Source organism: Protopterus annectens, chromosome 3.part0, assembly GCF_019279795.1.
Source record: "Protopterus annectens isolate FY-2018-M chromosome 3.part0, PAN1.0, whole genome shotgun sequence".
Taxonomy (NCBI): Eukaryota; Metazoa; Chordata; order Ceratodontiformes; family Protopteridae; genus Protopterus; species Protopterus annectens.
In genome coordinates this window covers 1,871,651,258-1,871,663,951 of record NC_056731.1, presented here as the reverse complement: position 1 = coordinate 1,871,663,951, position 12,694 = coordinate 1,871,651,258, and the positions used below count along the sequence as shown (strand labels likewise).

Here is a 12,694-nt window from a genome sequence, read left to right as displayed (position 1 = left end):
ACACGCTTACTTACTGAAGGGGTTTAGGAAGGCCAAGGAAGGAACAACACTAAACGATAAACTCTAAACCTTTTTTTGACAAACGACGACCAATGCGAGGTAGGGGAGGCTGAAAAAGGAAGATAGGGAATCTTACTCTAACACTAAAGGGAAAAAGTATCACTACCCAAATAAATTTCCTGGAGCTGAGGGACCATGATTAGCTTTTCAGCAGCAAATGAGTTCTGAGGGAGTAAGGAGACAGAGGCGCATTATGAGTAAGGGAAGGAGCCTGGAGCTCAGATCAGATGCTAGTGATGCGGCCATCTCAGATCTGATCCGGAATTGAATACCCACAGATTGAAGACCAAATGAAGTAAACTACTTCAGATACTCTGTTAACTAACATTTTAGCTTTGCAATTCTCATATGCTTTCCTGCAAGGTAATAAATTTCCTGAAAGGCTACTTTTCTTTGAGGATAAAAATCACAGGTGAAACTAATGAATGACTCAGTGAGAACTGTTGTGAGTACAACTGCAACTTGAGATAGAATTTGACTAAGACCATTGAAACTTCAGAGACTTCCAAGATGGCTGCACAGTGAGTAACAGCTTAATACTAGCTATCCTAGTGTGAAAACAGAAACTTAACAGAGAAAGCCAGTGGACCTGGATTTCTGAATAAATTTCAGTAACTAGGTAGTAGGTGCACTGCCTGGATGCCAGGAAAAAAGAAATACAGAGGGTCTGAAGGAAAATCAGCTAGAAAAGGCAACGAAAAAACACTGACTGGGAAAAGTACTGTAGCTGTTCAGCAAAAAGAATTGCAAGCTCCAGACATGACTTCCAGTAACCTTGAGGAAAGTATAAAGCAACTGCACACAGACCTGACTAAAATAAATGAAACACTGATGGAGTATCAACTCAAACAATAAAAGCCTGGAAAAAATGGAAGACGCTTTAAACACATACTCAAACAAGGTGATAAAACTGCAAAACTCAGAGATTGAAATGAAGAAAAGACTGTCGGAATATGAGACTATACAAGTTATTTATTTAACATTTGTTTACTGGGAAAGTCTGACTTGGAACAAAGCCAATTTTCAGCAGAGGCCCGGGGAGAAATGCTCTAGGCACATGTCTTTGTAACATAGGGAACCGGAGCATCTGGAGGAAACCCACACAAATGCAGGGAAGACATGCAAACTCTGCAAAGAAGGCTCCCCAGTGGAGAATCGAACCAGAGAAACTCTTGCTGTGAGGTGACAATACAACTGGTGCACCACTGTTGCCATGCACAAGAAGAGATGTTTCAAGAAATAATAGAATTAAAGGACAGAGTTTGTAGGGAAAACCTGAGATTTCCTGCTGTACCTGTGAAGGTGGAAGGAACAGACTGTATTAATTTCAAGAATGTACAAATAAGCAACTGGACTGGTATTCCACAACAAAAATTGTTAATTGAAAGGGTACATCATGTGTATGCTCCAAACCTGGCTATGAGAAAACAACTTCGACCTTTAATAGTTAAAATGCAATCTTGCCAACAGAAGGAGCTGATTCTGACAAAACTGTGGCAGAAGGACAAAGTACTAAAAGTGGAAGACAGCAGAGTGCTTGTGGAGAATGACTACTCATTGTGCATCAGGCAGAAGAGGAATACATTTATTCCATTATTCAAGGAATGTCATGTCGAGAAGGGGTACAGGACAATTTGACCTTGCTGTTTTGACCCGGGACTATTTGATCCCAGCATTAACGGATTGTGAAATTATATCTTTATAAAAGAAAATATACCTATTTATAATTACTAAATTATACAAACCAAAACAACTTCTACAAAAAAAAAATCCACAACATTCATTACCAAACTGCCAAAACTGAAAATAGTACATTGCCATTGTATTGAATATTGTTCATGATAAATATCTCTGTAAGAAACAACAGGGTTATCATCATTCAAAGCAGGAGTGACTAAAATACAAGTTGATCAGGGCACCACAAAACAGATCAAAGTAAAACTCATTGCCAACTTCAGCTTTCTTCAGAACGAGATTAAAACAATGAATGCGAGTGAAAAGCATAAATGTAATGTGATCATGAAATATTACAAAAATACCTACTAGAACTTATTTTACAGTGAGATAATATTCCCAGCAAAAAGATTAGTTTAGGTTCTTGTGACAGTATTACAAATAAGGCAGGAAGCATGATCATTAAAAATGCAAAATAAATAAATAAATAAATAAATAAAAATTAAAAAAAACAAAACAGTTACAGTAGAGTTTCCTTACAGCAAAATAAGAAAATGTACCTACTGTCACCCACTGGTTTCAATTTTGCTATGTAAAAATCCTTATTAAAATATTAAATATTAAAATGCTTTTATTAAATTTAATTGGCAGACTGATTATTTCATTATTGTGTGGTTAATTATTTATTTATTAAATAAAATGCTTTTATTAAATTTAATTGGGGTCGAATCATCTGGGGTCAAATCATCCAGTTTCAAATGGTCCAGTAAATATTCTCATAGACAATAAATACATTGGGGTTGAATCATCTCGGGTCAAACTGAGTGAGATTCAAACTGCTGTACCCAGCTATCTTCAAAATATTTTTCTTGGGAGGAGCAAGAACATTTTTTGATAAAGTACAATCTAAGGAAGAAATACAAAAGTTTGTCCAACAAAAAGTGAGCTGTGAAACAGAAGGAGATTCTGCTTCATGTTCTTCTGGTAATAATGACTTCAGAGTGATTGTGCCAGTGAAACCTTTCCCAGTGTTTCAACAGAAAATGCTTGAGAGAGGGGAAAACTAGCACAGGAGTTGACTAGAAGAACCAAGAGTGCAATGGAGATAAAGCAGAGACAGGGTTCGGAAGATGGAGATGAGCAGCAACAGAACAAGAAAATCTGGAAATATTGGACTTTTTTGGACTTTGTTAAACTTGTAGGGGACTCTAAAACATATGCCCTACTGCATGTCATTAACATTTGGAGAGTAAAATCAGTAACTTGTAAACTTACAAATGTGGGATTACAAAGCAATACTTATATTTGTGAAACATGACAGAACAAGAAAATGTAGAAATACTGGACTTTTTTGAATTTTGTTAAACTTGTAGGGAATGCTAAAGCATATGCCCTACTCCATGTCATTAACATTTGGAGACTAAAATCACTAACTTGGAAATTGTCAAACGTGGGATTACAAAGCAGTAACTATATTTGTGAAACAGGACAAGCTAAGTAAATCTGGAAATATTGGATGTTTTTGCCCTACTTTATGTGATTAATGCTCAGAAAAATACTCAGGAGGGAAGAGGAGGGAGAAAGTTAACTGTAAGTGAAACAATTGTTTGTAATATTATTATTTAAGTGCTGCATGATTTTCTTTGCATGTTATAATTATTGTTTTCAGTTATTTTTAAGTGTAATGGGGGTACTAATGTAAATAGGTGCTCCTGTTTTTTCTTTTTGTTTCTATCTCCCTTTTCTCTTTCTCCTTGTTCAGTTTTAAGAAATGTAGGCACTGCAGTGTAAAAAGAAATTTGGTTAAAAGAGCATGACAAAAGAAATATGAGTGTGCTTTTTCACATTCTTGCATAGCTGAATGGCTGGGTTAAGGCCATTAGCTTTATATAGTAATAGATTTTAACAGAAAGCAAGTAAATGAAAAAGAATATTGAATATTATAAGGCTTTTTATAGTAAACCATTTTGTATCTAGTTCTCATGTCACTAGCAGGCAATCTAATAAGGAGAAATGGCTTGGAGAAAATGTTTTCTGAAAACACTCAGGTGTTTTCCCAGCTGAGAGAGCTGTAAATATAAGGAAAACCAGGCGGCACTTAAAAGAACCACAGGCTCTACCATACATCTTAGCATGGATAATCTTTCTTTCTGTTTAGCTTGAGTCTCTGTGTGTGTGGCTGTGAGTTTGGAAGTTTTGTTCCTATTAGGAGGGTAAAACTTCAATATTTGAAGGTGTACATAGTTCTGTGTGTTATTATTAAGTTAATAGGTTTGAGGGGGTATTGGTTGTATACGCATGTGTGTGTGTGTGTGTATGTGTGTGTGTGTGTGTGTGTGTGTGTGTGTGTGTGCGTGTGTGTGTGTATGTGTGTGTGTTTTTGAGGGTTTTCAATGAAACAAAAAATTCTGCAAGATTTGACATAGACTCAAATGGAGATGACAAGAAACAGTTGTATAAACGATTAACCTTCCAAACAGTGCATGCATATAACACAAAAGCTGGAACTAGACATTTAACAAAAAGCTGTTATACATAAAATGTGGGAATAATAATCCCTCAAGAATGTGATTCTTTATATAATGTCTTTAAAAGTTAATGATCTCACAAATAAATACAAAAAAGAAAGAGTAGTGAACTATATATTAAAATGTAGAGTGCAAATAGCTATGCTACAGGAGGCACACTTGGAAAGAACAAAGCATGTACATTTGATAAAGAAAGGTTTTCAGGATGATTATTCAGTGGAATACCTGGGGCAGAGGAAGAGATAAATGCTTATATTAATTACAAGAGGAGCTCCAATAGTAATAGAAGAGGATAAAAAAAGACAGTAATTGTATATTTGTAATACTAAGGTGCTACCGGCAAGGGAGAAGGATTATACTGACATATATTTATATTCCACTAAAACTGCTGTAATGGAGCTAAAGAAAATTTTGGGAGAAATAATCAGCTTTCAGCAAGGAATATTACTTATAATTGGGGACTGGAATTTTATTTGCAGCAGTGAAGATGTATCGGGGGGGGGCAGTAAGGAAAATATAACAAATGAGGGTAGATTTTTACAGAAATTATGAAAATATTTGGCATGGACGATGTGAACTCAGTACTAGGAGTTCATAGTGAATTTACATAGTATTCCCCAAGATATAAAAACTGGGCTAGGCTTAGACAGAATTTACATTTCACAGGAACATGTGCATGTGATTGAAGGTCTTGATACGCACCCAAAAACTATTTCAGATTATGCACCAATAATAACTAAAATAATAACACAGGGTAATGAACTAAAAATGAGACACTGAAGAAAGGAATTTAAGTAATGGGTAGTGGAAAGTATTCAGGAGGTATTAGAGAAGATAGAAACTTCTAAAAATATAGCTAGGGAATGGGATAAAATTAAAGTGGAATTTAAAAATAGGTCAGAAATAAAAGAAAGGGAGATATAGTTAAGAAGTAACGAGAATTGTTTGGAGGAACTGGAAATTTTAAAGTGTTGTGAAATAGGGGAGATCTCATAGAACAAGAAGAGGAGCAAATATAGAATGCTAAACAGAAAATAAGGGATCACTTCAATAATATGCATGAGTTTAGAAAAATTGCTGTTAAGCAACTGCTTTTGATAACTCTAAAGTGGAAAAACTTTTACCACAACGACTCAGGCAACAGAAAGTAGAAAAGGCTGTCACCAAGCTTAGGGAGCCTATAACAAGGAAGATAAGCGATCCTAAAGAAGTATTAGAAATAATTTGGAAATTCTATGAAAGTCTGTATAAAGCAGAGAAACATGGAAATCAAGAAAACATACAAATGGAAATGTTTATGGAAGAATTAAATATGCCAAAGTTAGAGGTAGATGAGGCTCAGTTACTAATGGTTAGGATAGGAGGAGATGAGATAAAAACTGTAATTTGTAACCAATCTACAGGAAAGTCCCTGCAGAATATATGGTATTCCTATGGAAGTTTGGAAGCTAGGAGGAAAAAACTGATAAAGATCTGCAAGTTTTTTAACAGTATTTTAAGAGGAGGAGAAGTACCAACATCCTGGAAGAAACTGTTGGTAGCTGTAATACTTAAAGGGAGTAAAGATCCATCAGATCCAGTTAAATACAGGCCCATTTCATTACTAAATTGTGATTTTAATGGCTGAAAGAATGGCAAAAGTGATGGCAAAACTGATAAATATGGATCAATGTGGTTTTATGGAGGGGAGGCAAACATTTGACAAAATTAACAGAACAGTGATGATCCAGAGCGAAGCAGAATGTAAGAAGATATCATTGTTTTTGGTGGGTCTTGGTGCATTGAAAGCATTTGGCAGAGTATGCTGGGACTTTATGAGGAGAGCAATGGGAACATTTGTGTTCCCTGGTAATATTATAAGGATGATAAGGAGGATATATGAGGGATCGGAAGTGAAAATTAAAGTGGGTGGGGTCCTCTCTGATAATCTCTGCTTGAGCAGACGAACCAGGCAGTGATGTCCTCTCGCCCCTTTGTTATTTGCATTATATTTATAACCATTGACAAAGAAGATAAGGGACTCAGAAATTCAAAGATATAATTGGTATGGAAGTTAAGAAAAGCTGGCTCCATTTGCAGATGACATTATTTTATACCTGACAAAACCAGAAAGGGACATTACAGTTCTGTGGAACATATTGAGAGTTTCAAACATTTTTGGGATACAAAATTAATGAAGCTAAAACACAAGTGATAGCGGTAAATTATGTACCCATGTACGAATTGTTTTAGCAATACCCATACGTATGGGGATCTGATAAAATGAAGTGTTTAGGAGTATGGGTTTAAAATTATACTGGTGTGGCAGCTAAGGATATGTGGGAAGAGAATAAACAAAAGATAATACAAAAACTGTGAAAATGAAAGCTTTGTTATATGGATATCAATAGTAAGATACAAGCAGTCACATTTTTTTAAGTCCCTTTAGCCTTATACACAGGTCAGGCATATTTTTATCAACCAAAAGTTGTGCCTAGCAATTAATAAAGAGTTGAAGGATTTTGTCTGGGAGGGGAAGATGGCAAGAGTCAAGTGGGATAAGCTTATTCTTCCAGCAAAATAGGGTGAATTGGGATTACCAGAGTTGAAAGGGTATTTTAGAGCAACACAGTTAAGGCTCCTATGCATAGCACAGGCAGAAAACTATAATTCAAAGTGGCAAGAGATGATAATGAAACAGGGGGAAGTTCAAGTAACATGGAGAGACTGGGATTTTGGATGCAGACCTTTAAGTAGAACGACAATAATCATACAGAATATTATATTCATAAAGTAGCAGAATGTATTTTAAGAACTAAGCCAACACGAGAATGGAGAAAGGAGATTATGCCAATAAAGATGACTGCAATTAGGGATAGAGGCAATAGGCAAGCGGAGGTGGGAATATATTGGAGAAAACTGGCAAAAGAACCAATGTATTGGGAGCAAATAAGTAGAGAGGGAAAGATAATAGAATGGGAAGACACCAAGAACTTATTTGGACTGCTGGTTAGAGATTGCTTTCGATATCAGTGATTGATATCAGAGTATAGGCAAAGAGAAAGAAATAGGGGGATCCTAAATGAAAGACCAGCACTGGTAGATTTTCTAGCAGAATCTAGAACAGAAGTTGCTGTTAAGAAAGGAATAATTAGTAAAGCATATAAAATATTGGATGGTAGCTATAATAATCAATCAGAGGAGTTTAGGAAGGACTGGGAAAACAGATTGGATAAGCAATTCACAAAGAAGCAATGGAGGACATATGTATGTCTCCCAAATATGCAACAAAATCTAGAAGATTTAGGATCTTTGTCTGGAAATGCTTACATAGCTATTATTATACCGCAAGCAGACTCCTAAGAATTTTTCCTCAGGTAGACAGTAAATGTTGGAGGTGTGATGGGGAAGAAAGAGTAACTGGGAACATATTTTCTGGGAGTGTAATGATTTGTTAGACTTTAAAAATTCCCTGCAGACTGCTCTGTCAGAGATGGTGGTGAGCAACTTGAAGTAACTAGGGAAATAATTTTTTTTGAGCTATGATTTGGAATTGGAATTGCCTAGATATAGTAAGGCCTTGCTGAGTCTAATTATGATGCCAGCCAAAAATGCAATCACTAGAAAATGAAAATCAGAGTCTAAACCAACTTTACTAGAAGTAGCGAAGACAGTAACAGAGATAAAACAACTGGAACTGGGCTCTTTGGAAAAGGTAGGAGCAAATCATATAGAAAAAATGGAAAATGTTGGATCAATTCATGCAGAGGAGGAACAAGGTTTAAAAGAAGGCAGGATTTGAATGAGTTCTGTAATGGTTGACTGACAATGACCGAATATATTAAAAGTGATGTATAATGTTTGCAGCTGCATTTGTGTCGGTATGGTTTTTAATGTATAATGTTTGCTACTGAGATTGTGCTGCTATGGTTTAATTTCATTTTTATAAATGTAAGATTGCCTGTGTTACATATGATCATTTAATAAAGATGTTTAAAAAAAAAAAAGACCATTTAAACTTCATATAAGCACTCCTTCCCCAACCCCCCAACCCACCCCCCACCCTGCAGCCAAAGCTAGGTCTTGCTCTGAAAGCTTGACTGAAAATGTAAACAAAGACTAGAATCAAAACAAAAAATCTGTGGGACTGTCCCCTTAAGGAACTATTGTTAAGCATTCAAAAGTTGTTTGTTTATTTCCTTAAGCTTTGGCTTTTCTAGTTTATGGCATAACATTCTAATATATTTATTACTTATTATGTATTTCCTTTTGTTAACTGAGGTAGTACAACTGAGCTCAGATAGTCCCTTTTCAAAGGAGTCGTATGGAGAAAAGCTCCAGAAAACAGGAAGAAGTTATTGTTAAAATGTAAAATATGATTGAAAGGTAATTTGAAATCAGTAATACTAAAGTACAACAATAGGAATATACAAAACTGCACACCTAAAACAAAACATAATATCACATTTTATCATTTAGTAACACTATGTCTTCTTTGAGCTCCCCAATAGGATAAACGTTTGGTTTCACCTAAGGAATCTAATTTAAAATATGATAGTATCATACATGATTTCAGTGTATCTTTTCACGGAATGTGATACGTTTAGCAGACTGAGTAGTGAATTTACAAATCAGTTTAAACAGTTAGTAAACATTGTCTCTTACAAGTCACATCCAGCTACTACTGACCCTGTTGACAACTACTGGTACCTGCGGAGTTTTCAAGGCAAAGCTGGTATAATCTTTTCACATTATGTGATACATTTAGCATATACAATAATTAATTTATATATTAGTTTATATAGTCAGTACTTGTTTCCTCTTACAAGTTGCATCAGCTCCTAGAGTGACCCTCTCTGGCAGTCAGCAATACCTGCAGAGTTTTCAAGGTAAAGGGGGGATAGAAGTAGGTTGCCAGATCATTCTTCTGTATCTCACACACACCCACACACACCTATGGATAATTTAGAGTCTCCATTCCACGTTGCAGCATGTCTTTGGAATGTGAGAGGAAACCAAAGCGCTAAGAGAAAACCCATTTGAATAAAGGGTGGGGGGATATGCAGACTGCATTTAAGGTACCCCAACTGAGAACTTGCTACGAGGCCACAATGCTACCTGTTGTACTGTTGTATCAACCTGGTTATAGCCTAAACACAGTTTATTATGAATGTATTACTGAACTAATTCAGTAAAGTTAGGTACAGAAGTTAAATTATGTTATTATTATTAATTATTATTATCATTATTATTATTAATATTAGCATTATGTCTCCTCAGTTATCTCTTAATATCATTTACTAAAAGTGGTAACCAACACCAAAAATAATTCCTGCTTCTCACCAGAGTTGCATAGAGTAGTGGTGATCCCCCATAATAAGGGTGGCCTTACAGTCGTCTGGGGGTAGTTACAGACCTGTATGCCTTACAAAACTCATCTATAAAGCCATGGAACATATTATAACTGACCTTATAAACTGTATTATTAAGAATCATGTCAGACTTGACCCTTGGTTTTGTGAAGGGTAGATCTTGTCTATCTGTTAAATTTCTTCAAAAGGGTTACAGAGGCTGTAGATGGTGGCCATGGAGTGCATATAGTTACAGAGGCTATAGAGGGTGGCTATGCAGTACACATGGTTACAGAGGCTGTAGATTGTTACCATGCAGTGTACGTGGTTACTGAGGCTGTAGATGGTGGCCATGCAGTGCATGCGGTTACAGAGGCTGTAGAGGGTGGCTATGCAGTGCACATGGTTACAGAGGCTGTAGATTGTTACCATGCAGTGCACGTGGTTCCAGAGGCTGTAGAGGGTGGCCATGCAGTGCACGTGGTTACAGAGGCTGTAGATTGTTACCATGCAGTGCACGTGGTTACAGAGGCTGTAGATGGTGGCCATGGAATGCACATATTTACAGAGGCTGTAGATGGTGGCCATGCAGTGCACATTGAGTGTCCCCTGGCTAAGGCCTTTGACACCTTTCCCCATGCTTGTACTATAAAAAGGAGCTAAATACTTTAAAAATGTATCTATATGTGGCAAGATGGATAGCAAACTTGCTGAAAGACACAACCCACATAGTGTGAGTTACAGGTGCCTAATCAGAAAATATGAAAGTGGTGTCCCTCAGAGCTCAGTGCCGGGACCTCTCCTTTTTAGTATTTAGTTCTCAGATCTCTAAGCAGAGATCCAGGATATCTGGCTAGCAAAATTTGCAGACGATTGCATAGCAATGGCCATTGCTAAGTCACCCTATGGCATCCAAACCCTCCTGAATAAACTCTCCATAGTAAACGTCTGTCATACTAACAATGGACTAAAATTAAATGCTAAAAAGTGTAGTATCATCAGTTTTGCTAAACAGCCTCTTCCCTCATCACTTAGGTTGACAGCCCCATCTCTTTAGACTATCATTTAACAAAGGTTATCTGGAAATCCTCTGAATGGAGCACACAACAGGTTTCACACAAGGTCTAAAGAGGTAATCACTCCCTTATACTCAGCACTGATCATGCTAGTTTTTGAGCACGGTGTCCCCCTTGCAGTGTATCGCACTAAACACATCAATTAGAATGACCCAAAGGTTCCTAACCAAAAAAAATTACAGGCCTAATATCCCTGAGCTACTAAAAGATTCTGGAAACTTATCCCTTTATTCAGTGTCTTATTGACATTTGAGAGGCGATCTCTCTCTCTCTCTCTCTCTCTCTCTCTCTCTCTCTCTCTCTGTCTCTCTCTCTCTCACTGTGCCATTAGAGACCAAATTGTCCTGGACCTTCTGTTTTACTGGAAGTCCAATATCTCTACTAATATTATAATCAGGGACCTGAATCTTTACCAGCAGGTAAATACATGATGAAGGGATAGTTTTATAATACAACAGTTTCTAAAACTCTAGAGTAAACTTCCCCTATAAGTTAAGCAGTGTGACTCACTGTCTTTCTTTAAACATATAATAGAGGGGTATCCACAAATGTACTCTAGGATTGACCAATATGATCCTCATGGAGAAAGTCGGTGCAGCCTGAGGGAGGGTACTGCCAAGATGACAATGTTCATTAGAATCAGTTAGGATGGAATATCTATGAATCTATTAATCTAGTAGCAGTAATGCCAATGATCTAAGAATATCAGTAATGTTTGTGCACTCTGTATATTACCTATAACCCAGCCTTGTTATATCTTATTGTTTAACTTATATCTCTCTAGGTTGGCCGTCTCAGTGCAATTGCACAAAATCACTTTTGTTAAAAAATACATATAGTGTAATGTATATTTGTGAGGAGCAAAGCCTTTCACTTCATATAGGCAATGGAGCTGTGACTGTTCCCCCAACCCTGGTACTTATATAATTGTCTACAGGGCTTGTTTACCTGAGGGGTAACTCTGTGCAGTAACATATGATTTATTTTTTTGTTTGTTTGTTTGTTAATTCATTTATTTTCTTACAGGATGGCTGAAACACACAGTTTGGGTGTCATTTGGCTCCATGTCCAGATACTAATTTAGTATATTATTTGTGGCATGGACGTACAGCCACAGAGAATTAAAGACTATAAGGTGTTAAAGGGCTTTCATTTGCAGACTTATATTTGATTCCATCAGTTCTGCAGGTGCATACTGCTTAACTATAAGAAAGTCACTTAAACATTATTCTGTTTGTCATTTACCTCTAGATGGATTACCCACATAACTTATGGCACCATCACAACACCACATTTAAAACAACAGGCTGTACATAAAGGAAGAGTCAGAAACAGGAAACTTTGCTTGTGCTACAAAAATATTAGCTGTATTTGCATCTTCTTTAACTATAAGCAGTTTCTCCACAAAACTATTCCCACAGCCATAAGCAGTTTCATCTGCATGTTTTCTATAAAGTGTTAAAGTGCTGAAATATGAAATTACTTTCCTTAAACCTTTTCACCAGTTATGGAATAATATAGTATCTAAATTCTTCTCATTTTTTTCCTGCAGATTCTCGATGATGGGCAGTCGCCAAAGCATAACCAGTGGCATAATCGGGCAGTTTCTGAATGGAGCACGCAACAGGTTTCACATTGGCTGCTTGGACTGAACATGGAACAACATATCCCAGAATTCACCGCCCAGAACATAGATGGAGCACAACTAATGCAGTTAGATGGGACCAAGCTCAAGGTGAATAAAGTTCTGTAAAAAATACCTTTCCACCCACAGTAAATTATTTCCTGTTTTTAATTTATGGTCAGAAAACATCTGGAAAGAGAAAATAAAACTATGACCAAGCTTTGCCACTGATAGTATAACATTTTATAAATAAAGATTTAATTAACTTGATTTAAAATACTCGTACGTCTTTTTGCATACAGTGGTGCATTTAGGTAAATAAAGAAAAAGAAATTTACAGAGACTGAGAAAGATAGACATGCATCCAGATAGATGGACGTGTGTACTGAACTGAGATACAAA

The 12,694-nt window shown here is 36.5% G+C and overlaps 1 protein-coding gene across 1 annotated transcript in view; it reads left to right on the top strand.

The window, feature by feature from the left end:
• PPP1R9A (protein phosphatase 1 regulatory subunit 9A) overlaps positions 1 to 12,694 on the top strand; it is a 2,260,036-nt gene that overhangs the window by 2,166,380 nt on the left and 80,962 nt on the right. Inside the window, exon 19 of the mRNA XM_044065941.1 lies at positions 12,221 to 12,403. Within this exon, the coding sequence (XP_043921876.1) occupies positions 12,221 to 12,403 (183 nt within the window). The remainder of the gene's footprint in view (positions 1 to 12,220; positions 12,404 to 12,694) is intronic.